The sequence below is a fragment of the Budorcas taxicolor genome, chromosome 1 (genome assembly GCF_023091745.1).
Source record: "Budorcas taxicolor isolate Tak-1 chromosome 1, Takin1.1, whole genome shotgun sequence".
Classification (NCBI taxonomy): Eukaryota; Metazoa; Chordata; class Mammalia; order Artiodactyla; family Bovidae; genus Budorcas; species Budorcas taxicolor.
The window spans coordinates 15,129,087-15,154,006 of NC_068910.1; the positions used below are offsets into that span (position 1 = coordinate 15,129,087).

A 24,920-nucleotide genomic window follows, 5' to 3' on the forward strand; every position below is an offset into this window, starting at 1 on the left:
TTAGAAGCTCCAGAAAAATCCACAAGAACCTATTTACTGCACTCAATTCTGCTTAAAATCTTCTACCCCTGCCCCCAAGTCCATCACAACTTGAGAGCAGAAAAGGGTGGACTGCTCCTTTTCTCTATTCCAATTCATCAGCTCACAATTGTTCAATAAATATTTCTTGGCTTTTCATATTATACACTCGACTTTTCTTTGAGCTGAAAGAAATGTTCTGCTAGAGACGTGGATTAATCCAGAGCTTCCCACAATGAGATCTTCCTTTGCTAGACCTAGATGTCATTAAGATCAAAAGTAACTAAAGAGGGTGCACTTTTTTTAGGGTAAAAATGCTTTAAGATCAGTTAGAAAATGTGTAGCTGGCTTGTATAGCTGTGGTCATAAAAACAGATTTCTCCTTTTGATTTTCCTTTCTTCTGTCTTTTCTCTTACAAGCCATCCCCGCCAAGTTCACCCAATCCACAGTATCAACCACTCTCTTCAGCCGGCATATGGAGTCCACGCCTCTGGACACCGGAGAAACAATAACAGTGATATTCTCATGGGGACTGGCCTCACTGTGCACCAGCCACAGCCAGGCATCTCATCTACCTCAACTCATCTAATCTTCACCATGGCCCTGGAAGGTGGGCACAGCCTTCTCCATATGAGGAAATGTCAGAGCAGAGAGGGAAGAACACATGCCCTGGGTTATCTAGCCAAATAGTGCTGGAGCCAGGATCCAAACCCAGTCTGGTCTGAATCCAGAGAGCACGCTGTGAGCCACACTGTCGCCCAGTGTCTCAAGGGTCAGTGGCTCTTCACCTTTTCTGTGTCATTGGCCCCTTGGAGTATGTGCTGAGGATCAAGATACTCTCTGTCCTCGGAGGATGCACATATATCACACATCCCCACATCTGAAATCTGTTAACCACATCCAGGGGTTGGCAGACCCTTGGAGGTTCATGAACATCAGCTTAAGGACCTAGGTACTACTCTAAATTCCTCCAGGGAAGGAACTGTACTTTTTTCACTGCCTCAACTCCAGTGCTGAGATGAAGACATTTTTTTTTGAATGAATTAATGACTGAAAGGACCTGGGGTAAGACATTCAAGCTGTGGCTCTGAAGAATAGCCTTACAAGCTTGAATATAAGATATCTTCCAGAGGAGCAGAGAAGCCGAAAGAGAAGGTAATTGGGGAAGAAGGAAAGCAGAAAAGAAAGCATCTCGCTTTGCCCAGGAATTAATTCTGCCATTGAAAGTGGGCAGAGCCCTTGTCCACAGTGGCTCTGAAAGATATAGTAGCTACTTCTGGTGGCTCAGAGGTTAAAGCGTCTGCCTGGAATGCGGGAGACCCGGGTTCGATCCCCAGGTTGGGAAGATTCCTTGGAGAAGGAAATGGCAAGCCACTCCAGTACTCTTGCCTGGAGAATCCCATGGAGGGAGGAGCCTGGTGGGCTACAGTCCATGGGGTCGCAAAGAGTCAGAGACGACTGAGTGACTTCACTGTCACTTTCACTTTCTTCTTCCCAAATCTCATGAGGTTTGCCTTCACTGGCAGAATTCCTCAAGAAAAACTGCAAGAACCATCCTTTTCTATCTTACACAACCTCCGGAGCTTGGTTTTTCTGTAGACCACTGTGCCCACCTGTCTCCCTATTCTATGACTGACTTTTCCTTGCAGTCTTTGATATTCAATTTCCTCCTTTTCCTTGAGAGTCAGAAGAGACACACACTCCAGAAGTTGGACCCCAGCTATGCTTGAAACTTGACAGCCTGTCCATTACTGCAATGAGAGGCCAAAGATTTCTCTGCTGACATACAGGCAAGCAGAAACTAGGGGATCAAACGTGTGCCTCTCCTTGGCCAGCCCAACTGGACACCAGGGGAAAACAGAACAGAAGAAGACTCCCACTCAGCCCTTACCCTCCAACAATGGTGTGCCCCAGCTTTGACACTCAAGGTGGAAATCTGGAGGTATAACTGCTTTAGTCTTTTCTCTTAACTCGTCATCTGAGTCCCGTGACTTCACATGCTAGTCTCATCTCCAATTCAGCCACGTGTCTGCATGTCCCCCACTGCTCCCCTGGGTCAGCTCCACCTGTGTTAGCCGCTCAGTCACATCTGACTCTTTGTGACTCCATGGACTACATCCCACCAGGCTCCTCTGTCCATGGCATTTTCTAGGCAAGAATACTGGAGTGGGCTGCCATCCCTTCTCAGATGATGGAATAGCCCTACTTCTGCTCTTCCCGCCATGAAATGTCATCCTCCACAAAGCAGCCTGGGTTGTTCTACAACATGAAGTGAATTATGTCATGCCCCTGCTTAAGATCCTCTAATTTTCTTTTTATTTTTTACTTTCCTTAGGCTTAAAACCCAAACCTCCTATCTTAGCCTAAAAGGCCCTACATGATTTGGCCCCTTCCCACTTCTTCATCTTCATCTTACTGTCTTATTTTTTACCCAGAGTCATGGTTTTAAGCACCTTCAGCCCATAAAGCTTTTTCCTGCCTTTGGCCTTTGCTCGAGTAGGTTCTTCTGGTTAGTCTTAGTACCTTCCCAATTTCCACTGAAGCAATGACCAAAGTGTATGTTTTCCATTCATACGTTTAAATTGTTATAGACAGTTTCCCTAAACCATATTTTAAGACCAACAATGTAGCAACAATGTCTATCTTATGCATCACTGTTTTCTCAGCACCTAGCCAAGATTTTAACCATTTGATGAAAGAACAGATGAACAGGTGAAAAATGATTGAATGATTGGATAAATGAATGAAGGAAGGAAAAGTCTTAGGAGTTGATGGCACAAGAAGATAAATCTATCAGATCCTCAGTCATAAAGAGATGGGTTGAATTAAAAACACTAGTTGGTATCCTTGCCCAGTGGATATAAACGGAAACCTCTGCTTTGCAGAGAAACTAAGACTTCAGTTGAGGAGATTGAGCACAGGACAGGCAGAATGAGCACAGGCTTTGTGCCCAGACCTTTTCTGCTAAGAGAAGGCACAGAATGTAGTAACATAAACTTTCTAGGCACAGTAAAATATCTCCTTCCTCATTCTTCCTAACAGGCGGCATGCCAGGGAGCTCTACCAGCTGTCGAGCACCGCTTCTGTGTGTGCAGACTCCCTTCCTCAAGTCTACGCGCTCTGCAATTCATAAGCGCACTTACTCAAACACTGTCCATGTGCTGGTGGCATAGAGCTACAATGCTTCGTTTTGACAGGATTCATCTACTAGCATCGCGGTCCCGTGCCAAAACTTGTTAATGCCCACATCTGTATTTTTATGAATCGGGTCCTAAACATTTGCATATGTTTTCAATCTAAAAAGACTTATTCTTTTCTAGTGGTTTAAGAAATAAAAATGATTTTGTACTCTATGTCTGCTCAATTACAAGAGTTCACAGTAAAAGCTGAAACATTCAAATGTCAAGGCAGGTGTGGCCCTAGATCTTGCAAGGGACCCCACTGTCTCACCTCACTGAATATTCACAAACCAAAGAGCCTCCTGGGGGTGCAAGCAAGGCACCTCCATTCAATGGAAATGAAGGCTTATTTTTTGACACAGATCACTGTCACATCAAGTGGATTTTCCCAAAGGAAAGTAATGGAGAAATTAAGCAGCTGCTTTTCCTGTACTTTTCAAAGCAAGACAGAAAATGCAGAAGGGCCCCAAGAGCACATTTTCACAACTAAACTGGGGGGTGACACAAGGGGGCCATGGTTGAATACACATCTTGGTAATGCCCATGAGGGTAACAAATTGCTGGAAATGTGATCCCATCGGGTTTCTGCAAGAAAACCAGAAAAATAAGGCAGGCGGAAGGTAAATTCCAGCCATAAGAAAACAGGAGTGGGGATGAGCCAACAGGGAGGGGGCCTGGAGAGGAGCTAAAGGCAGCATGTAGGAATACACAGGGGATCTAACCAGCCCAGACCACATAATTTGGGGAGCCCAGAGCAAAATGAATTGTGGCGTGCCTCATTCAGAAATTATTAACAGTTTCAAGACAGTGACAGCAGAGCATGAAACCAAGCTCAGGGTTCCGTGGACTACACAGGTCACATGCTGATAATGCTGGGCTAGGGTGTGAGGTTTATGGGGGAAACAACTAGCTCTAGGGGCTGTCAAAACTCTTTCGAAAAGCAAACTTTCCCCAGTCGACTTTGCTCTCAGAAAACACCACCCTTGGATGATCACAGTGAGACAAATGAATCATGCCTAGGCTAGTATCTAGAAGTGCCAAAAAAGGGAGGAGCTGTCAGGGTTGTTAGGCTAATTCCAATTTGTTGTAATTTTTGGAGCGACTTTTCCTAAATTATGATCCATTTCAACACCGAAACACCAGATTCAAGTCAGAGGCTTATGATGCTATTATAAGCATATTACTGATGCCTAGTAAAATAACTTCTTATAATGTTTCTTTTATAAGGGCCATAAATCAAAATATTCAAAACAGTTAATTTTTAATGTGCCACTATTATCCATCTTTAGTTATAAATTTAATATCTCCTTAGGCCCCACAGATTGTAATGCGACTCAAAACATGCAACGGCTGTTCAGAAATAGAAGGTTCTCCCAGTATCTCATTATTTAAATCCTTAAGATATGGTTTTAAAGGCCCGAGGATATCTGAGCAAACTTGTTTAAAGGAGTCATAAAGAAAGATAAGTAGTTTTCCTCAGAAGCCTATAAAATTTATTACAACATATTAAAGCAGGATTAGATATTGACTAATTTTCAGAAGGCATTTGTTTTCTGGGATACATGGTGTTTGGGGAAATTTCATAAAGGAATAAGGAGGATGGGGATTTAATACCATTATCTCTGCTTCCCTTGAGCAAAGCAAGGCTGTCTATATGCCTTGGCACCAGTTTCATCCTGAAAATGACAAGCTTTCTATGTCAGGGGATGGTGGAAGGCGGGGGGTTGGGGTGTCAAAATTCTGTGAAAGAGCAATAGAGTCTTTATTTTCGAGGAGGAGGGGCTTTCCTGGTGGCTCAGATGGTAAAGAATCCTCCTGCAATGTGGGAGACATGGGTTTGATCCCAGGGTTGGGAAGATGCCCTGGAGGAGGGCATGGCAACCTGCTCTTAGAATCCCCATGGACAGAGAGTGTGGCAGGCTACAGTCCACGGGGCTGCAAAGAGTTGGACATGACTGAATGACTAGGCACAGCACACATCCAGGAGGAGACACAAACGCAGCCCAGTCCTGACACTATAACACGATGGCAGAAGCAGGTGCACAAAAGAGCCCCAAGAAGGACTTACACTTCTCTAGGCAACCCCCAAACTCACAGGATCTTCCTTTGCCTGCTTGTTACATGCATGCTATGGGCAGGTTTCATATGCTCACTAACATTATAAAATACTTACTTCTCACTTAGAGCTGTTTTAGGTCAATTTGCATCTTTATTAGCTATTCCATATCAGTAAAGGCCATATTTCTGTTAAACTTTTCTCTAGATAGGGAGTCTCTCAGACAAATTTTAGCATTTCTCTGGTTTCCCTACCTCCCTATATCAACAAGTTGCCCTTTGGAACCACTTTGCATCTGGAAGAGTTAATTCTGTACTGTTTTCCTCTTTACTAAAGAAAGGGAGAAGAGGGGAGAAAAGGGGAGATGTGACCAGGAAGCAGGTTCTACTGGTGGTCAACAGATCCAGGAAGTGTTACATCTGTAACTATGTGGAAAGATGCTGTAAATGAAAGTCAAACCTCTGTGTGTTCCCTGAAGGACCAGAGAAAGCAGTCTGACTCACTGATGGGACCTTCGACGGGTTCAACCGAGCAGTGAAAAATGTCAATGAAAACTGTCATCCACGGGCGAAACACACCAGTTACTATTTTCAAATTCATCTGAAGAACCACTGTTTACATAATATGAGTGCAAGACTTGCAGAAGGGCACACCTGTTTACTTATCCTAAAGAACTGCCTCTCCAATCACAGACCTGGGACATTTCACATTTGTCCCAGAAAAAGAACTGCATGGTGAGTACTTCTGACTATGGCACACAATCTACCACATTTCTTGTTCTGAATGGATACATACATATGCTCATATACAACGTCACCAACTTCAACAGAATAGTCTGTGTCACCATAGGTAGATATATTCAGCTCCAGAGCATTTGTGACTCGGTGCTAAACAGCCTGCAGTATCCCGGAGAGGTGTGATTCCCAATGGCAAAAGTCGACAGAGTTCAATGTTCCATTTTATATTAATAACACAGAGCATTACATGCACTACTATTCAACTATAATGCAGACAGCCAAGAAATAAACAGTGGGTTCGCAATAGATAAAAATCAACCTTTAAAAAAACAAAATCCTCTGAAAAAACACAATGCATGGAAATAATGTAAAACTCTATAGACACACAATTGTCAAAAAGCAACAGATATAATCCCCACTCTGTCAATATTAACATTTCTATTCAAGTTCATTTAAAGAGATACAGTTACCCATTCACCATTACTATGGCTTGCTCCTTGTGTTTTCTTCAGAACTGCCGTAGAAGAGAGTACAATTCATTAAATGGGCTTCTTGCACATGATAGTTTCAGCTCCAGGAAGATAAATAGCTTTGTTTTCCTTATTCCTTGCCAAACATTTGACACAACCAGAAGGACATGGGAGTTACACCACACTGGCATATCTGGTAAGAGCAAGCAGGCGGCTGAACACCATGACTGGAGAACTATGACAATTTCTGAGTCCACAATCATGCCTTTAAAAGTGTGGATAAACCCTAATGAGGGCAGAGTTTACATCTTAAACAACGTAGAAACATTTGAATGGTGCTCAACCCGGCCCCAACAAGGCAGAACAATAATGTGGTTGCAGGGAGGGGGGACATGGAGGAGGGAGCTCTTGGGGGTGGTCACGGCACACAGAAGCAAACACAGGGCACATCACAAACAGCAGTGAGCACAACCGAGCACGCACACAATACAACACTAGAACACAATTTTAAAAGGAAAAGGATATAAAAGATGGTTTTTCTCACCCCTCAAAACAAAACTGGAACTTTGGTTTACAGGCCCGGCTATGCCCATATGCCCTCCTCGTCATCCTGCGGCCGGCCAGGGGTAAGAAGGTGCACGGAGAGGAGGGGAGCACCGGAATGAAAGAAGAGAAGGTTAGTTACACTGGGATGCACTGCAAAGGCACACTGATCTTCACTTTGTTTTTTAATCTTAAAGAGCGTGGAAAAAAAAAATCCATAGTAACTTAAAGTTCCACATCACTGACTTGTCAAATACATAACTGAGTTTTGTATCTATGGCAACCCCCACCCAAAAACATTCCACCCACCAGGCTCTGACTCTGTGTCAAGATTGGATTAGAAGATTAAAATTAGTCTACATTAGCAGATGATTATTTTTTTGGAAAGCATGCAATCTGAATTGCATATGCCTAAAGAGTAGATTAAACCTTTTAAGTAAGCAGAGAAGTAATTATAGTAACTAAATACCCTTAATTTCTCTTAAGCTTGAAGTATCAATAAAGGCTGAAGAAGAATTTTAAAAAAACCAAAATTCCACCAACTTGGGTGGAACGAACTTCTGTAGCATGCGATAATTCACATTGGTTATTTCACAAAGGCTCAAACATGCTGTGATCTTCTGGATTTGTCAGGTTCTATTTTATCCTCAGCATAAAAGAGGATGTGCCCACCATGGAATGATTATACATTTGTATGGAGTGATTATACATTTGCAAATAAGTTTCAAAGCAAAGAGAGCAAACTTTCAATTCAGTAAAATGCTTGTAGAAAGGAAGTTTTGTTTAACTTAAAATTGTGCTCAACTGTGGATAAATGGGAACTTATTTGGTCTAAATTCTTGTTAAAAACATTTCCAGAATGGTTCAGGCCATTTTCCTCACTTAGTGAAGAGGTGGATGGGCAAAGAAATTGAATCTATACAGACAGAAGTATATCCGCCGTCACAAGGTCGTGTTTTGGACAAGAATTCTCACTGCTCACTGCAAGGATAGAAACAAAGTGTAGAAAACCCAGTGGTTCATATTCTGGTCTCACACGTAATTTGGGAGCTGTGTCTTTTAACAAAGCCCTGAAAAACCCAGGTTTTCCCATGATTGGCTTCTCTGTTTTGAAAACCAGGAACAGGAAAAGCAATAACTTCAAGCATTTTCTCACAATATGTATCCATATTGCTTAAGTTGTTGTAATATCAGGTTGAATTATATGAAAATGCCCACTGTTGGCCATTTTGGGTCTAGAAAAACAGCAACTTCATACAGTTTGACCTAATCTTGCCAACAAGGCTAAGATGATTTTATCTGCTCAAGAATTTGGATCTATGGTCTTTGAAATGAGTTTTCATATGATTTCTTTTGTATTTTTGTGAATTTTATTTTGTATATTTAAAAATACTATTCTGACAAAGGGAGTTCACCAGACTACAGCCCAAAGAATTAACAATGTCCCACTTATTTGAGTCAGTCAAGTGATTTGCACACAGTCCGAATTGGACAACTCAGTACGAATTTGCACTGACAGTTTGGCTAGTAATATTCTGGCCCCACATAAGTTCAACTGATCATCTTACTTGGGTCTCCTCCTCATGTAAAATTTACCTGTGTCTATTTACCACTACAGTGGTAATAGTAATAGTCTAGTAATTGCTCCTGGCAATGAACCTCCCTTTTCCCTACCTAATTTGAGAAATATGGATTATTACATGCATTCAATTTTCTCTCAGTTCCTGGAGAAAAGAAAAGCTTATGTCCTTTTCTATGCTAATAAAGAAGGAAAGTATAGCAGGGAATCCCTCAAGCATCCACTAATGGGTCTCAAAGGGTCTAGCAATTCCTTGCAGTTCAATACAGAATGGTGTGGGTATGTGTGTAAGTATATTTCTTTGGATGGAGGTCCTAGCTTTCATTATAAGCTTCCTGACTCCCAAAGTCACTGCTTCAGGAAAACTCAGAGAGATGCTATGATTTGCCAAAGTCACACACACAAAAATAGGCAGTTTTCCTCAAAATGCAGCCTACAGACCCTGCTGACTGCTTCTGAATGGCTGTAAAATCATTCCCTTTGCTGAGCAGTTTATTTCATTTTGCATTTAAAACCAACAGTATGTAGACATCCAGTTTATTTCAAATCCAAATATGTTTTAAATTCTGAAAAAGAAGAAGGAAGGAGGAAAGAAAGCCACTGCTACCAAAATCTATAACTATTTTTCTAATGCTGAAGTGTGGTCTAATGCAAATTACTTTTAGCAAATTAAATATATTAAAAAGTGGTAATTAATTATGATTGAAGCAGACAGGAGTTGTAGCTCAAAAATACACACTGCCAATATCACTACTGTGCCTCGTCTACCATAGGAATAAAAAGGAGCTCCCAGATGTCGAGGGTTATTAAAAGCCAGATGTTGAGATCGACGTTTTGTATGCTGGTGAATAAAGTAAAGAAATATGACAGTCCAATATAAACTTTGCTAACGTTTAACATGGCAGAAATGTGGATAAATTCCTTCACTGCGCTCAGAATATTATGCATATCTTTCAAGTTCCTAGTTTCTAAAGTTAAAAGTATTTAAAAGAAAATAGAAAGGGAAGTGGTGGCCATTTCTGGTCTCTCTAATCTTCAAAGCTTAAACATGAATTGACCCTAATCACCAAGTGATCTGGGTCAGAGTGAGTGTCCGCTTGGGGAATAAAAAAACAAAAATGCAGGAGCTAATCAGAGACGGAGCCCCAAATATTTCCAAACGTTCACAGCTGTCTGACTCTTGCACCGCCTGCATCTTTGTATGCAAATATTAATTTGTTTGGCAGCCTTACTGCCCAGAAATGTAAATCTGGGGACCAAAAAAATAAAAACCAGATAAATGTCACTTGATCCCTAACTTCATGCCAAGTTATTTAGAAATTCTTGAAGTTTTAAAATGCATCTATCAGGCCTGGGAGAGTCAGTTTCCTTCCCTTGTTTTTCTGTTTTCAAATCAACTTTGCAGCGGGCTTTCTGGAGGCTGCCTGGTGTTTGCTCCCTTGTGTGTTGTCCCTGTGAGTGATTGCTATGCCAGGAGTTGCCAAAATATCTGGATGAGGAAAAAACCTCTAGTCCATCCGTCATCCGTCTGCTTTTGTCCACAGCATCTGGGGATGGAACATCCAAGGTGGGCTGAAGCCCAGAGCACAGTGACCACAAAGCCCATTTTAAACAGGGAGGAGGCTTAACTATCAAATAAACTCAGGATGTATCTATTGCTCCAGAGATGATATGAAGACTTGAAGGAAATCCTTCAGTTCCAGATGCTGGGCTCTAATGGGGTTCTCTAAATACTGAGATAAAACAAAATCCCTCACCGGATGGGCTGCTCAAGGGGCTATGTTGATGGCAAGATCTAGGAGCAAAGTGACTGAGTCACCACTGACAAGATGGGAGACTTGCTGTGGGGACATTTATTAGCCCAGCCATGGAGGTCTGGGAAGGAACTCTGTGATATGACCTGATAAACAGACCAGTGTAAACCTTTAATTGGTCTCTATTTTGAGGTATTTGGTATAGCCAGCAGGCAAGCCTCAGCCCATCACAGGGCTGGTGTTTTTTTTTTTTTCTTAAAAAACCCCTGCAATTTTCTTTCAGTTGATAGCTGGCTTTTTTCTTGAAATCGAAGGGCTAGGTTCCTAATGAGGACCTTACTGTCACACTCATCCTAACTGAAGATTAGAATGAAATTATGGATGCATCACTTTTAAATCAGCCTACTGGCTCTGTAAGAACTCAGCCACTTGTCTCTGCCAGGAAGTTCAACATGGTCTCCTGGTGACCGTCCTGGTTACTGACAGGGTGTGGTGTGGGCAGGCACCAGATCCACTCCTCCTCCTCCTAGAAGTTCATGGCTCCTCTGATACTTTCTGCAAACTTCCAGCACCAGCATTCTGCAAACTTTGGCCACGCAAGTCACAGAAGCAAGCCACAGTGTTGGGTATATGATGCGTCCTGTGCCCGGGTTTGAGCAAAGCAGCAACTCTCAGCATTTCTAAACTGCAGGCTTGGCCAGAACTAGGGAAACAGAGTATATACAAAGGAAAGCAAGGGATGTGAGCCTGGAGACAAGGGCATCAAGCCTTATCAGGGCACTAACGGGTTTTCTTTCTGGGTCAAGTCCAAACCTTTCCTCTGGAAACCTCACATTTGTGTCTGTCAACTCTCCTGCCTCCTAGAATGCATAGCCCATAAGTCGATGTCTCTGTTTATGTGACGAGGTCAGGAATGGCTGCAAACTCTTAGATAATCTGATCTGTCACAGCCTGTGGTACCCATTTGCCGACAAGTTCTCCCAAAGAATAGCCAAGTCCTTTCTAGATTCAGGTACCTGTTCTGTGCTCTGTTTATAAATGCTAATTAATTTTTGACCTGGGCTAGAAATGAGCCAGCAGGAATTAGCACCAGCTCCAGGTTAGAAAGAATGGGATGGCTTGCAGTGTTTCTTCACTAAGAATCACTAGGACACAGGGCTGGGGAGGGTCTTTGTGCAGACTGGGGAAGGCAGGCTCAGGGACAAAGATGAGGTAGTCACTGAAGTATACCTGGCCAGGAGCTGTGGAGCGGGGGTCAAATTCCAGTCCATCTGACCACAAAGATTCATCCTCCTGACATGTGAACCTTGAAGCCACAGAGAGAAGCCCTCATTTTGGCCCCCGGAAACACCTGAGGGTCCTGTTCAGCTCAGTTCTGAAGTCCTTAGGACTCCATGTTGTCTCTTTCCAAGCTGTTGAAGGTCCTGGTTGGGACTGGATGGTACAACTTAGGTGGGGTTTCTCTGGCTCTTGGAAGAAAGACAACCTCACATGCATACGGCAGATGTCCCTTATACAGCTTATCAGCAGCACCCCACCAAGTTTCAAAGTCCCTGGGGGAAAAGGCAGCACCCCCATACCCCTCACGCTCTGTCACAGCACATGTGGGAATTTAACATGCATTTTCAAACCAGAAAGCCTATAAGGACTGGCCCCTGCTTTTCTGAATGACTTGACTCCTCTAATAGAGAAGGCAGCCTGGATTTCAGAGTTCCTTAGGGGCTGCCAAGATTGTGTTTACTTGTTTCTCCCCAGAATGGTTCCGTCCTCCTTCTCATGGCACTAGCTGCACTTCTGATTTATTCTTCTAACCTGACTTGGTGAGAGCTGAACGGCCCTGGCTAAGGGGAAACATGATGGGCGATGTCCATGTTTTAAAAGATACACACGGGTGTTTCTCAAGGGAGACGCAGAGACTGCAAGCAAGCCTGTGCAGCCTGGTTAGTTCTCAGCAAGTCTACCACACCGGGACCCCCTGAGTCAGGGGGCCATCTAAATCCTCTTTGGTAAGCCATGGAGAACATTTGAGAAGCTTGTGGGACATTCTCCTTCACTTCTAATGCAGCATCTTTAGGCACTTTCTCATTTTTTTCCAACTATCATCATAGGGTGACATGAAAACTAGCTGTCTATTTCCTTTGAGCAAAAGTTAATTCTGACAAACCAATCTTTAGTGCATGGTGCCAGCTCTCTCAGCTGAAAGATACAAGATACCCAGCTGAAGATAAAAATGCTGGAAGGTTGTACATTGGCCAAGAATATATTTTCAGAGCCCAAAGTCAACATCTGCTAAAAGCTGAGCCATTGCCAGATAGCCATAAAAAAGGGGTGGGGTGGAGACAGGCTTTATTTTCACTCCCTCATCCATCAGTCATTAATGCTTGGCTTTGTTAAACAGAGTGAAAATTGTGTTTTTTAGCATGATTCTGACTCTGCTGTTTCCTGGCTAGGGGGCAACCAAATCCCCTAGCCCCTCGACTTTTCATGTCCTCAAGTGCCTCAGAAAGAAAAAAGAATCAGAAGGCCCTGATACTTCACAGGGCTGCTGTGTGAATTAAACTGGAGAATGTATATTAACCTGACTTGTAGACCTTAAAAATGTATACAAATATAACTGGGCATACCGCCCTTGTTGGTGGCATTTCATAGGTTGTCACTATTGCAACAATTTATTTGATATTGTGCTAAGACCAAAGGCAAAAGGGTGTATGTAAAAAAGGATCAGACAGTGTGTTAAACCATCCTTAGTTATTTTAACATCTCTGGGCTATTCAAAGCTATGGTTTATACCTGTCATTAAAATACAGATGCTGAAACAATTTTTCAAATGATATTGTTCCACAAATACAGTAGTTTGCAGAATCTGGCTAGTGGGCAACCAAATTCCCTAGCCCCTTGACACTGTGTGTGCATTTACGTTTAAAGAATGGTTTCAATTCTCTTTTCTGTGGTTCCTTATCTTCTGAGTGCTGCAAGTGCCTGGGGCATGGAAGTCCGACATGACCCTTATTACATCAGTTCAAGAAAAAAAAAGGCAATGGTGTTTAGCAAGAGAAAATGGATTCCCCTGCTTCTAGACCTTTCAAAGTTGGCCACCCCCTTTCAATGGGGGAGCTGAAGAGCTGCCTCTTAGACAAATGTGACCGGATTAAAGCAGCAAGTTGAAAAGGAATCAACCCTTTCGTGATGCCAAGATGAGTTACATCTACAAGCTGGGGAGGGTAGACTGTGTCTGAAAACCCCTGTTGACTCAAAGGATGCTGCAACAAATCTCTTAATGAAACCCTAATACTGCACACAATGTTTAAAACTAAGAGGAATCAGTGAAAGGGGAGAAAAACAACTTTATCCAAAATAGAGTAAGACTGAAATCTTCAATAGGCTCAAATTGCCTTTAAGGAAAAACCCTTTTCTAAGAGGAGGATCCTGATGCATTAAGCAGCTCTGTCTTTTTCCCCAGATATGAAGACCCTACCTGGCAGGGTTTATCAAATCGTGCCCTTGCATGCTTACATGTAAGGAGTTAACATCACACCCAGATTACATAGCTTTGGCAGTAACTTGCTCATCTGCACAGCCAGCTTTCCTAAGAGCTGTGTCACCCCACCTCCCTTCCTCTCCTGTGACTGAAATGGTTGGGTGAGCACATAACAGCTAGTAAGGAGGGAGCAGGTAAATACCTCCCACAGCAGTGCAGACATTTGTCCTCATTTCTTTCCTACCCGTGGCCTCACAAAGAGCCCTGACAGGGTCATTCCAGAGCCTCTGCTCTTAAACCAAACAAACAAATAAACTACCACCTTTATTTCCTAATGGTGAGAAATCACATATTCCTTCTGGCTTGTGTTTTAGTAGCTTTGGGGATTCGGGGTATTCTTTGAGGGATTAAAAAAAAAATGACATCTAGCTATCTTTCTACTTCATTTACTTGAAAAAAAAAATCTGTTGAGTTTTAAACACAGCATCTTCCAATCCACTTGCGATAAAAGAACATCTGAAAAGGGGCAAGTAAGCACAAGAAAAAACAATTTTGTAACAATGTGTGGTGAAGGATGTTAACTAAACTTATTCTGGTAATCATTTCACAATATATCCATATACCAAATCACATGTTGTATATCTAAAATTGATACAATGGTAAAGGTCAATTATATTTTCACTTGTGAAAATTAACTGTTTAGAAAAAGAAAAGAGGCAAGTGGATCATAAGATATAGTTCAAGATGCATTCCAGGATTTCTCTCACTCTGATGTGGAGAGGAGTGGCCCAAGAGCAGGAACAGTTGAAATCTTTGGACCCTTCTCCCATTCAATAAACATTAGCCCAACAAGACGTTTCTTCATAGGTTTTGAGTTTGAAGGCTTCATCCCTACTTGAAGCCAAAACCCAAAGCCTTCTTCCAAGAAGTGGGCCATGAAATTAGATTTGCAATGCAAAGCACCTCTATCATCTCTTGTTTAGTCAAGCTTCAGACATACTAACTTGGATGGGAAACCGATACTAAAAGCCTGTAACACGTAACTTCTCTTATTAGGTTACCGTCATGGGGAACAAATTTCTTTTTGGTTGTCCTGAAACTATACTTTAGCAAATTCTGATACATAGGAGTCAATTTTTCTTCTACATAGGAAACATGAAAATGTATTTACACAACACACGCACATATATGTATATATAATGAAAATTCAAACACTCACACAGGGGAAGTTAGGGAGAGAAATTTCTAGTTAAACATGATCTTGAGAAATTCTTCCATATGTGGAAAAGTCCTCGGTTCGTCTGACATGTAGCTATACATACATATATACACACAGGACACTATGTATACATTTATCCCACATTCATTTAACCTCAAAACATAAAATAAATTCTTTTTTTTTTTCCTCCCTAAGCAAAAGCTAGGAATAACAACTCTATACACAGAATCCATCTTCTGGGGGCAATGGAGCAAGTTAAACCCCTCGTCTGTTTGTTAGAATTCAAAGGGCTGCACTTTGGCTAATCTGCTGGTGAAAGTGCAAGGAAAGCAGGGCATCAATCACAGAAGCCCATCCGGCATCTCACAGAAAGGGCGAGTGGGGAATCCAGAGGCCTGGAGTTGGGTCTCTGAGAAGTAACAGGGCCCGGGGAGGGGCTGCTGTGACTGCTTCCTTCTCTGGGTGGACACTGAGACTCTACGAAGCCCTGTTCCCAAACATAAAATCCAAGCGCTCGGGAGGGGGAAGAAGAGGAGAAAAGCAGCAGGGGTGGGGATGCTTACAAGACAGATCCGGGACCAAGAAACTCATGCGGCTTGGAAATGTTGTTACCTTTCTCCAGCCATATCTCAGTAAGGACGTGCTGGCTGGAATTTCCCCTCCTGTAGGAATGCTCTCCAGGATACAGACTAATTCAGTCTGGAAGCTCAGGTGTGTGTAGTATGGACAGAGGTGCGAGGGTGAGAGAGCAAGAAGCTCATTTTTGTTTTTGGATCTAACTCTACCTTATGGCTCTTCTGTCTGTAAGAAGAGGGTAGAGGGGACATGTTTCGAGACCAGAAATGTCAAAACCAAGGTAGCGAGTGCTGCAGCCTCCTGAAGCAGAGCATAGGTGCAGTCCGCATGGGTGAGATCACGGGATAATTTTGTTGTATCTTAAAATATAATCTGTATATCGACCCCATGACCACTAATTTGAAAAGAAAGCCAAGTCTATGTCTGGGTTCTCTAGTGAACAAGGTATTTGGCAGCTTATGGGAAAACAGTACATGTCTCAAGCATAATCAATGGGAACTTTCAGCAGAAAATGGCAGTGGACATTCAGTGCTCTGAAATGTGTTCAGCGGTACAAACTCATGTTTCAGCTGACAGCCAACACATGCTGGGACCACAGAGTAAACAGAAATGGCAGACTAGGGACCCAACGCCACTATTTACATCTGCAGGTGGATTCTGGAAACCATCAAATGGAGTCAGTAACATTTAGGATTAGGGCGATCAATTTTCTAGAAAGAGATAAGGAGAGTGGACACCCTGAAGTGGAGGATGTACAATATCCAACCCAGCTCTGTCACAATGAGGCCACTACCTGAAAGCCCTCCAAGAGCCCTGGCTGGTCCGATGGCAGCCTCAAGCCAAGGGAAGCACCCTCTAACTCTGCTCTGGGGGCCTGATTGGTCCCGGGCCTTGTGTGTACACAGGCTCATGGGTGAGCGAGCAAAGGAATATGGATCCTGGTGATCCACTGCCCAGGGCCCACTGTAAACCAGAGCGATTTCTCTCCCTCTCTATGGCAGGCACTCTACTCCTTGAGAGCCTCACTCTGGTGCCTCGAGGGCAGTGGGAGAGCTGTAAGAAGCCACATTTGCACTGGCACAGTGATAGCAGGTATGGAGAAAAGTAAAGGGCAGGGGGGATGGGGGAAAATGAAGTGAATATCACAAACAGAAGAATGGAAATAATGCTGATGAAAGCTGGGGCAAATGGAAAGAGAACCGATGTGATGAAATCCTAATTCAAATTTGAAAACTAAACCAAAATGAGATAAAATTTACTACAACTAGACAGGAAACTGAAAATGCACATTTGCATTTAGAGGAAGTTGATACTGTAATTAAACCATATTTAGTACACATGGTTACATAAATAGATCCATACTGACATCCAAGGAGGTTTGCCCTGGGGATAGATAGCCTTCAGAGATATAGACCCTTCTCTGGGGCCTGTTCATTTGCAGATATGTGATTCTGAATAGATATCAGCCTCTCTGAGCTCTAGTGTTCTTATCTGTGTAATGGGGATAGTTCCATCTGCCCTTCTTATTTCCCAGAGGTACTACAGGAAGAACTCATTCAACAGACATTTATCGAGTGCCTACTATGAGCCAGACAGGTACAACTATGCTTTGGAATATGTAACAGAGAGTATGAATATGACATAAAATTCAATCAAAAATTCCCATAATAAATTTAATAAGTGTTATGCCTCCATGCTCCTGGACTCTGTAGCCATCCCTTACAAGTAAGATTTCTATAAGCACAATGTGAAATTTAAACTCTAATCGGGATCTGAAAGTCTTCAAGGTAGTAAAAATTCCTTGACCTTTCCAACTTCTGTGAGTGAGTGAGCATTTATATTCAAAGAAAGAGCCAGAGAGAGGAGAAACAAGTTCTGGGCTCTGAAAGTGACCACATATTCTGGGGTTCCAACACACAAAAAAAATGTTTAGGTTTTTGCCAGTTAGGTCCCCACAAATTAGAATCAGAGTGCCAGATGCTTTAACAAGTGGAGGTACATTTTGCACCAAAAAGAAGTAAGATCCAGGCCTTTAAAGACCCAACATCCAACCCAAGCACAGTAGTGGAAGTTCCAGAAGCCAAAGGGCAACCTGAGCGAGTCTGGTGTTTTGAGTCACCTGAAGTGTGGTGCTCACTCTGATGCCATGCTTTTCTTATCCACGGGGTTGGCCCATACTGGGGAGCCACTGGAAGGAGACTAATGTACTACGACTATAAAAGTTACACAATGCCTGGGAAAATAAGTAAAAAATCTTGGCATCCTGGATAAGGCAAGGAAAGATGCTACTTAAAAATAACAGATAGTGATGATGGCAGGTCCAGAGGGCATTTGGGAGAAGTTGAGTTTCCACTTAGCTTTTCTAAAATTGGTCTTGGTAACCTTACTAAAAATAAAACCACTAACATGTCTCCAGCAGGTACAACTAAGTCTTTGGTCTTAATTATTTCTCAGAGCTCACCAGCAGCCTGTGTCATGGGAAATAGTTCTTGTCTGCTTGCGTGCCCACTTCTTGGTTTGAAAGCTTTCTTGACGCATTACTGAGACTTCTCTGAATGTTGTACTTGAACATATTCAATGACTATGGTCATAGGTCACAAACTATTAACTGCTTCTTTCTTGGGTGGGGGTCTAGTTTGTTGGACTGACACACCCTACTGAATTCTCTTACATATTTTCCATATTTCCTTCCTCTTATCACATGCATTTTCAATCCCTGAAGAGATGTGCGTGTATGATTATTCTCACTTTCTTGGGTCCTCATTTTTATGCAATCAATTGATTTTTTTGGTGGTATAACTCATTCTCAGATGTCATTGTCTTGAAATAAAAAAGTATCCTAAGAGGTGAACACTCTCATTTTCTGCTATTAAACCATAAGGAAAATTTGCCTCAAAAGTCTGTCTTTTGATGTATAACATCAATGGGCACTGGATCAGCCATGTTTTAAGCTGGGTAGTCTTTTTCTATACCTGATACTCTGAGGACAGTATTCCTCAGAGCACAGATGCTACTTGAAAAGAAGAAGAAAAAAGATTCCATGATCAAGTAAGTCTGGGAAGTGCTGGGTTAAATAAAACTGGAGAACTTGCTTTCTTATATGACTTTATGGATCCTTTGATCTCTTAATTGCACCAAGACTCTCCAAGATTATGTTATAATATGCAACACTTTCCGCAAATTCTTTGCCCACTGATTCTTTGTTTCAAACCTTCCTCACGGGACTAATGTTCCAAAAGTTACTTTGGAAAAGGCTAGTCTAGACTTATAATCCTTGGATTCAGTTTCTCCCAAGGAGAAAGCAAAATCATAGTAAAAGAGAGAGGGTCAGGGAAGAAGTGGAAAAAGAATCTAACTCTGCAAGTACCTGGCAATAGTTAAATTGAGTTTCCTAAGGAAAAATGAGTTTCTCTGGGAGAGTAGCAAAGGGCTGATTTTTTTTTTTCTTCCTCACTTTCATGTGCTCTGACCTCTTAATAAAGCTCAAAAGTTAATGTCAACACTTTGGAGCTCCTCTTCTACAAGGTATAGGTGGTCAACGCTCATGGCCACAGGAAAGTTAGGGCTAAAAGATTCATGGGAAGGGGATCAGGAATCCCTCAAAGAGACCTTTCTCCTTTAAGTCGGTTCATTTAGTAGGGGTACATCATGAACACTTTGTTCAAATCTCATCCAAATCAATCCATTATTCAGCCTCTAATGTTGCCATGTGCTGATATAAAGCTGTCACTGTCCCCTAAGTAGCTCCACTCCATACATGTTAGTATATATGCTTACACAATTATGTGTCGCTTTTGCAATCAACTGGGAAAGACTTCCCAGCCTTTCAATGACTGTCACCGACTGGGGTGTAGATTTATAATGATGCACAAACTGATACACGAGTTGGTGAATATGAATCTCCATATCCCACACAGGGGGAGGCATCATTGTCCAGGAGCAGGAATACCTGGTCAGAAAGGTTAACCAGCCCAGGGAGGTCTTGCCAGCTCCATCTCTGGAGTCAGTCTCCTCCTATGAGGGCTCCCAACTTGAGTCTCCTTCTCTGACTGAAAAAATACACCAAGGGAGCATTACGGCCATGCTGACTCCAATTTAAAGTCGCAAAAGCTATCCTTCTGATGAATGATATTTCACTTTCACAGTGAACCCCACTGCAGTTCCTAAGTCATGGGCCCCCTAATTAAGTTAAAACTACCTGTTATCTGTCTTGTTCTGACTGACATTATCCTGAACAGAAATGAATGAGACATCAGATTTTTCCTCAAAACCAGACAGCAAACTACTTGAATATAAGGCTATTATCTATTATTCCCTTACCTAAGCCCAGCAAAATGGCCATCATGGGATAGGTGCTCCAAGCCTCGGCTGAATGAGCAAAGGACTCCCAGCTCTTGAGGGCCTCCTTGTCTTGGTGGATTTTTCCGCTGAGGAAGAGGATGACCCTCTCTGCCTCTGTGTTAATGGGCTGCTTACAGTACTTACTGAGATGGAGAATGTGAAAGTGGACGGTCATCACCACCTTCCTAATAATTGGCAATGTACAAGAGGTCCTGACCATATGTGGTAGCCAGACATTTCTCAAGGAATGCTAACTCTTCTGTGGAGGGCTCCACATTGGAGCAATGATCTCTGTCTTATAACAATCACTAGTGTCTGTCAACAAACAGAAGTCAACCAAACAGGCAAGTATTCTAGTTTAATGATTAAAGAGCTCTAGAAAAGTATCTGGAGGCTATCTTTTTAAAAAAAATACAAATATAGCATTCACAAGGCAGATAAATTTGAACTGGTACTGTGTTTCTAGCATGACATGTTAGCGTATGTGTCTCAGTGATGAAACTAGACTGTTATTTCAGCAGGTGCTTGTGTGACCCACTCCCCCAGTTTGGGTCCAGATCCTTTTTTTCGGTCGCTATAGTGTTCTCTGCTTCGGTTTCTCTGGGGGCAAGTCCAGGGTGGTCTCTAGTACCAATAAAATCTTACACTCATTTCCCAAGGCAGAAAGTCAAGGAGCAAAGGGCAGGGATCAAGAATGAGAATGAATTAGCAGGATGCCAGGTACACTGGGGTAGGTGAATTTGGGAAAGTAGTGATGGTAAGGGATGTGATGTGAGGGGTGATAACTGACTAAATAAAACCAAATTAAACCAAAACCAGACATTCAAGAAAACGACACAAAATCAATCTCACTTTCCACTTTGCTGATTTCCAAACTGAGAACCCTTTTTGAGAGTTAATGACATAAACCGGTACCTTTTTGCACTTAGCTTCAGAAACTAAGATGTCCTGTGTGAATATCCTTTCCAGGGTTGAGGTCTCTGAGGGCAAATGTTTCCCAGGACAAGGACAGGGCCAAGCTGGGGGTGAGGATCGCTCTGATTGGAGCTACCTTACTGCACAGTTCCATGGGGTATGTCTTATGTTGTGAGCTATATAAATAGCACCCTCTGGAATTGTACCACTTCCTAGTAAAATTCCTGGAGACTTGGAATCTAAACTTTTCCTACAGGATGCTAGCAACATGAGGTAAAAAGGAAACAGAGTTATCTGAAAAAATTTTAGGAAGTCAGTAAGCACCCCTTCCTCTTATAAATAGTGAAACCCCTCCTCACACACCTCTCGCTCCTCACTATTTAGAAATATATAACAAAGGCATTCAGATGATTCCATTCTCTTACCTATGACCTCACTTCTCTTGAAATTTATTGTATAAGTTACACTACTTTTTAAAAAGGTCACAGTATGATAAAAAAGGAAACACTATTAATATTGACTATGATATCCTGCTAATTTATATTTAATCCCATAATTTCCATAAAATTTCCCTTCAAGAATTTTAATACTAAACATGTAAACAGTCTTTGCATTTGGCAGGTGAAGGTGAATATCACTGAAAACTGCAGAAGAACTGTGTTTTTGTCAAGCCATCTCTCCACTTCTTTACTTAGGTAAGCAAGAAAATAGAGTCCAAATCAAATAAACCGGATGCTTTGACTTCATTTGCTAAAATGCAAGCAAAACTCATCTCTTTTCATGTAGTTTTACCCCACTTTTAATTTGCATCACTAAGGGATTTTCTAGGACAGTGCTCAGCAAACTCATGGCCTCTCTGATTGCCAAGCTCATGGAAACAAAGTGCTTTCTCTTGAAACTCTGAAAACAACATTCCAAAGTAACCCACCATTAATACTGTGCCAGCAATAGACTACATATCTATGAAAAAGAAAGGAGAAGAGGAAAGAAAATGCATAACATAAACAAGAACAGACAAAACCTTAAAGAGGAAGGAGAAAGGAAAACATTTAGATTCCTTGAGTGATGGAAATAAATACCAAAGCTATTAGTTTCAGTTCAAAGAACATATCACTTTATGCTGTTTATTATTTCTTGAGGATTATTTATTTTATCTTAAAATATCCAAAGGGTAAAAGGGGTCTTAGAGGTAAGCAGCAATGACACTGACCTGGTCAGGAGAGGGCCTGTGATTGGAATGCTGCGACCTCCCAGGGGACCGGTGGTGGTGGTGGTGATGGTGGTGGTGGTAATGGTGGTGGTCCTCATCGTAGTTGTCCGCCATCAGCTTCATTCTGTTTTGGGTCTGCATGGAACACAAACCAGGGAAGATTCCATCAGGAGCTGGAAGACCAGCCCGAGAGCGTCAGGGCATGATTACAACACCTGTAGGGCTCCCATTATTCTTTTTTTAGGAACAGAGATTTTCACTTTTAGTTTGATGGAAACTTAATAAAGAACACACCATTCCAGCTTTGGTGACAGAGGTTCTGTCACATCACTGAATCTGCTATGTTGTCGGAGAGCCATTCATAGACATAAGTGTACTTCCCCCACATGATTTAAAAGCCAATAAATGGACACATGCTAAAGTGCTTTGTGTTATCAAGCAATCACACAGATCCATAGTAAGCTTGCAATAACATACTGCCAACCATCACATCTTATGCTCTAGAGCAAGCAACAGAAGGAAGCCCTGGAGGAAAAGATGGGAAAGACCTGGAAGGAGACAGAGAGCTACAGACAACAGTCGTCCTGCAAGACAAGGCAGAGAAGCCCACCAAAAGGCTGCCAACCGCAAAACTACTGATGGGGCTGGTTTGTTGCTAGGATGACTTCTAGGGCAACAGCTCTCTAAGGACATTTTAACTAATATTGTTCTTTAGGGAAATGAAGGCAAAGAAAGCGAAGTTGATGGAGAAGAGTTAGCCACTCTAATTTTACTCCTTGCTATGTTTGTCACATGAGGCAACTAAGTGTCAGAGTTAAACTCCAAGGGCTACAGAACTATATGGTTTTATTATGCAGGGCAAGAAAGAGACCAATGATAAATTGAGCTAACAAAGGTCACAGAATCCACAAAACTGCCTGAAGTCCATGGAGAAAGGCAGATAAAAATATGCAGCTCAGAAAGCCGGGAAATGCAGAGACTCCAAGTGTGGGCTTGGCGATAAGGCCAACTGGGTTCAACCACCTCTTCACTGGCTACACGGTGTTTTGAGAGTTAACTATTTCTATGCCCCAATTTCCTCAACTTTCAAATGGGAGTAATGGAATCTCTTCCCTGGGGTTGTTGTGAGGAGAAAGTACTGTGAAGAGAGTGGATTTCAAGTCAGTCCAGGATCTGGTACATAATGGGCTTAAAATAAAAGTCATGCTACTATTGAACTATTGTCACTGTTTACTGGAAGACTCTTCTCCTTCTTAATACATGTTGTTCGCTCTGTTTGTGACAGCTGCCTCAGCCACCTTTCCCTGCCTCTAGTTTCTGTGTCAGGCTAATGCACAGCCTTTTCCTGACCCCACCCTTGAGACCAGGTGACATGTACCTCATGCTTACCACACCTCTCTAACCACGGATTCGTCTGTCCATTTGTCAGTAAGCTTGAGGCTGCGTCTTTCAACAGTCTCTCTCCAGCATCTAACACAGGGCCAAGTAGATACAGATAACATTATACATGTTGCTGTAACAAGTGACTCAAAGAAAGAAGAGGCCATAATTTTGAGGGCCACTGTCATTCTAAAGGTGAGCAACCCAACTGTCTTCAGCCAGGGAAGGTCATTAAGAATTGAGGACATCTCGTGAGTTGCCATAACAGCCCCACTGGTGGTTCATGACAATGAGCCATCAACACTTTAAGAGAGCTGAAAGTCAGAGTCTGGCAGAGCATTCAGACAGTTGGAATTTTAGTATGTAGCATAAACAATACTCGGATAACAATGCTGGACCTAGCAGTCTCTTCTTGTAGTGTTCTTCATGAATGGTCTAATTTATCTTCAAAACTTTCCTGGGGTGGATTATTATTATTCTCATTTATAGCTGGAAAATCAAGGCATAGGTTTTCAGTCTCTTTCTTGACATAGAACATGGAGATATTCTGGGCCTTCCGGTTCTCAATCTTGAGGCCTTTCTCTTTGCCATGTTGCTAGCAAAAAAAGGCAAACAGCTGAACAGGTAGAAATAGCTTTCTCATAAATGCGTTGGTTCTGTTAAGTTTTGGAAACTGACTTCACATTCCAGTTCTGTAGGACAGAGGATGTCTCATGATTTCTTCACTCCAGTTTTTTAAATGTGTACAATATTTGAAAGGCCCCAGAGTGGACATTTTAAAAAAATGCAAGTATATGGATAAAGACAATAAAAATAGAGGGAAAGAGCCACCTAAAAAAAAAAAAAAAAAAATCCCAGGCAACCTCTGGCAGCTGATAGCATTTCCAGCCTTCACGTGTCCACTTAAAGTGTCAGAAGACCCAACGGACATGTTATATGTTGTGAGAAAGAGCAGCCAGTGGGGCTGTTGCCGACCAAATGCTGAGACTCCCATACTGGCCTGTACTTGTGCATGAGATTGTGAAATGTCGTGTTCACACCTAAAATTCCAGTATCGTCAGGAGCCTGCAGTTTTGAACTCACGATCTAATAAGTCTGGAATTGTTTCTTCTAAAAGAATTCCGAAAGTCTGAAGGGAGTTATAAGATCTGCTGTGGTCAAGAAGAAAGGGACTCACCCAAGAATGAGTGATGAAGCCTAAATGAACAAATAATAACCCTGCTATTGTAAACATCATAATGTCCTTATCCTTTGGGGAAGCTCCTGTGATTTTATGAGATTATTTTCTTACCCGTGACAAGCTTAAAGCTCCCTACCTTTGAACTGTATCCCATAAAAGAATGTACAAGCTAAACAAGATGCTATATGCGGTCCTAAATGTGTCTGCTGAAATGAGGTGTTGGAGAATAGGCATGTCATGGGATAAAGACTGTAAATGAATGATGTCATCTTTCCAATTTGGTG

General features: G+C 42.2%; 1 protein-coding gene across 1 annotated transcript in view; it reads right to left on the reverse strand.

Annotated features, from left to right (window-relative positions):
• ERC2 (ELKS/RAB6-interacting/CAST family member 2) overlaps positions 1-24,920 on the reverse strand; it is an 859,053-nt gene that overhangs the window by 72,504 nt on the left and 761,629 nt on the right. Inside the window, exon 16 of the mRNA XM_052641926.1 lies at positions 22,077-22,211. Coding sequence (XP_052497886.1) covers positions 22,077-22,211 — 135 coding nt within the window. The remainder of the gene's footprint in view (positions 1-22,076; positions 22,212-24,920) is intronic.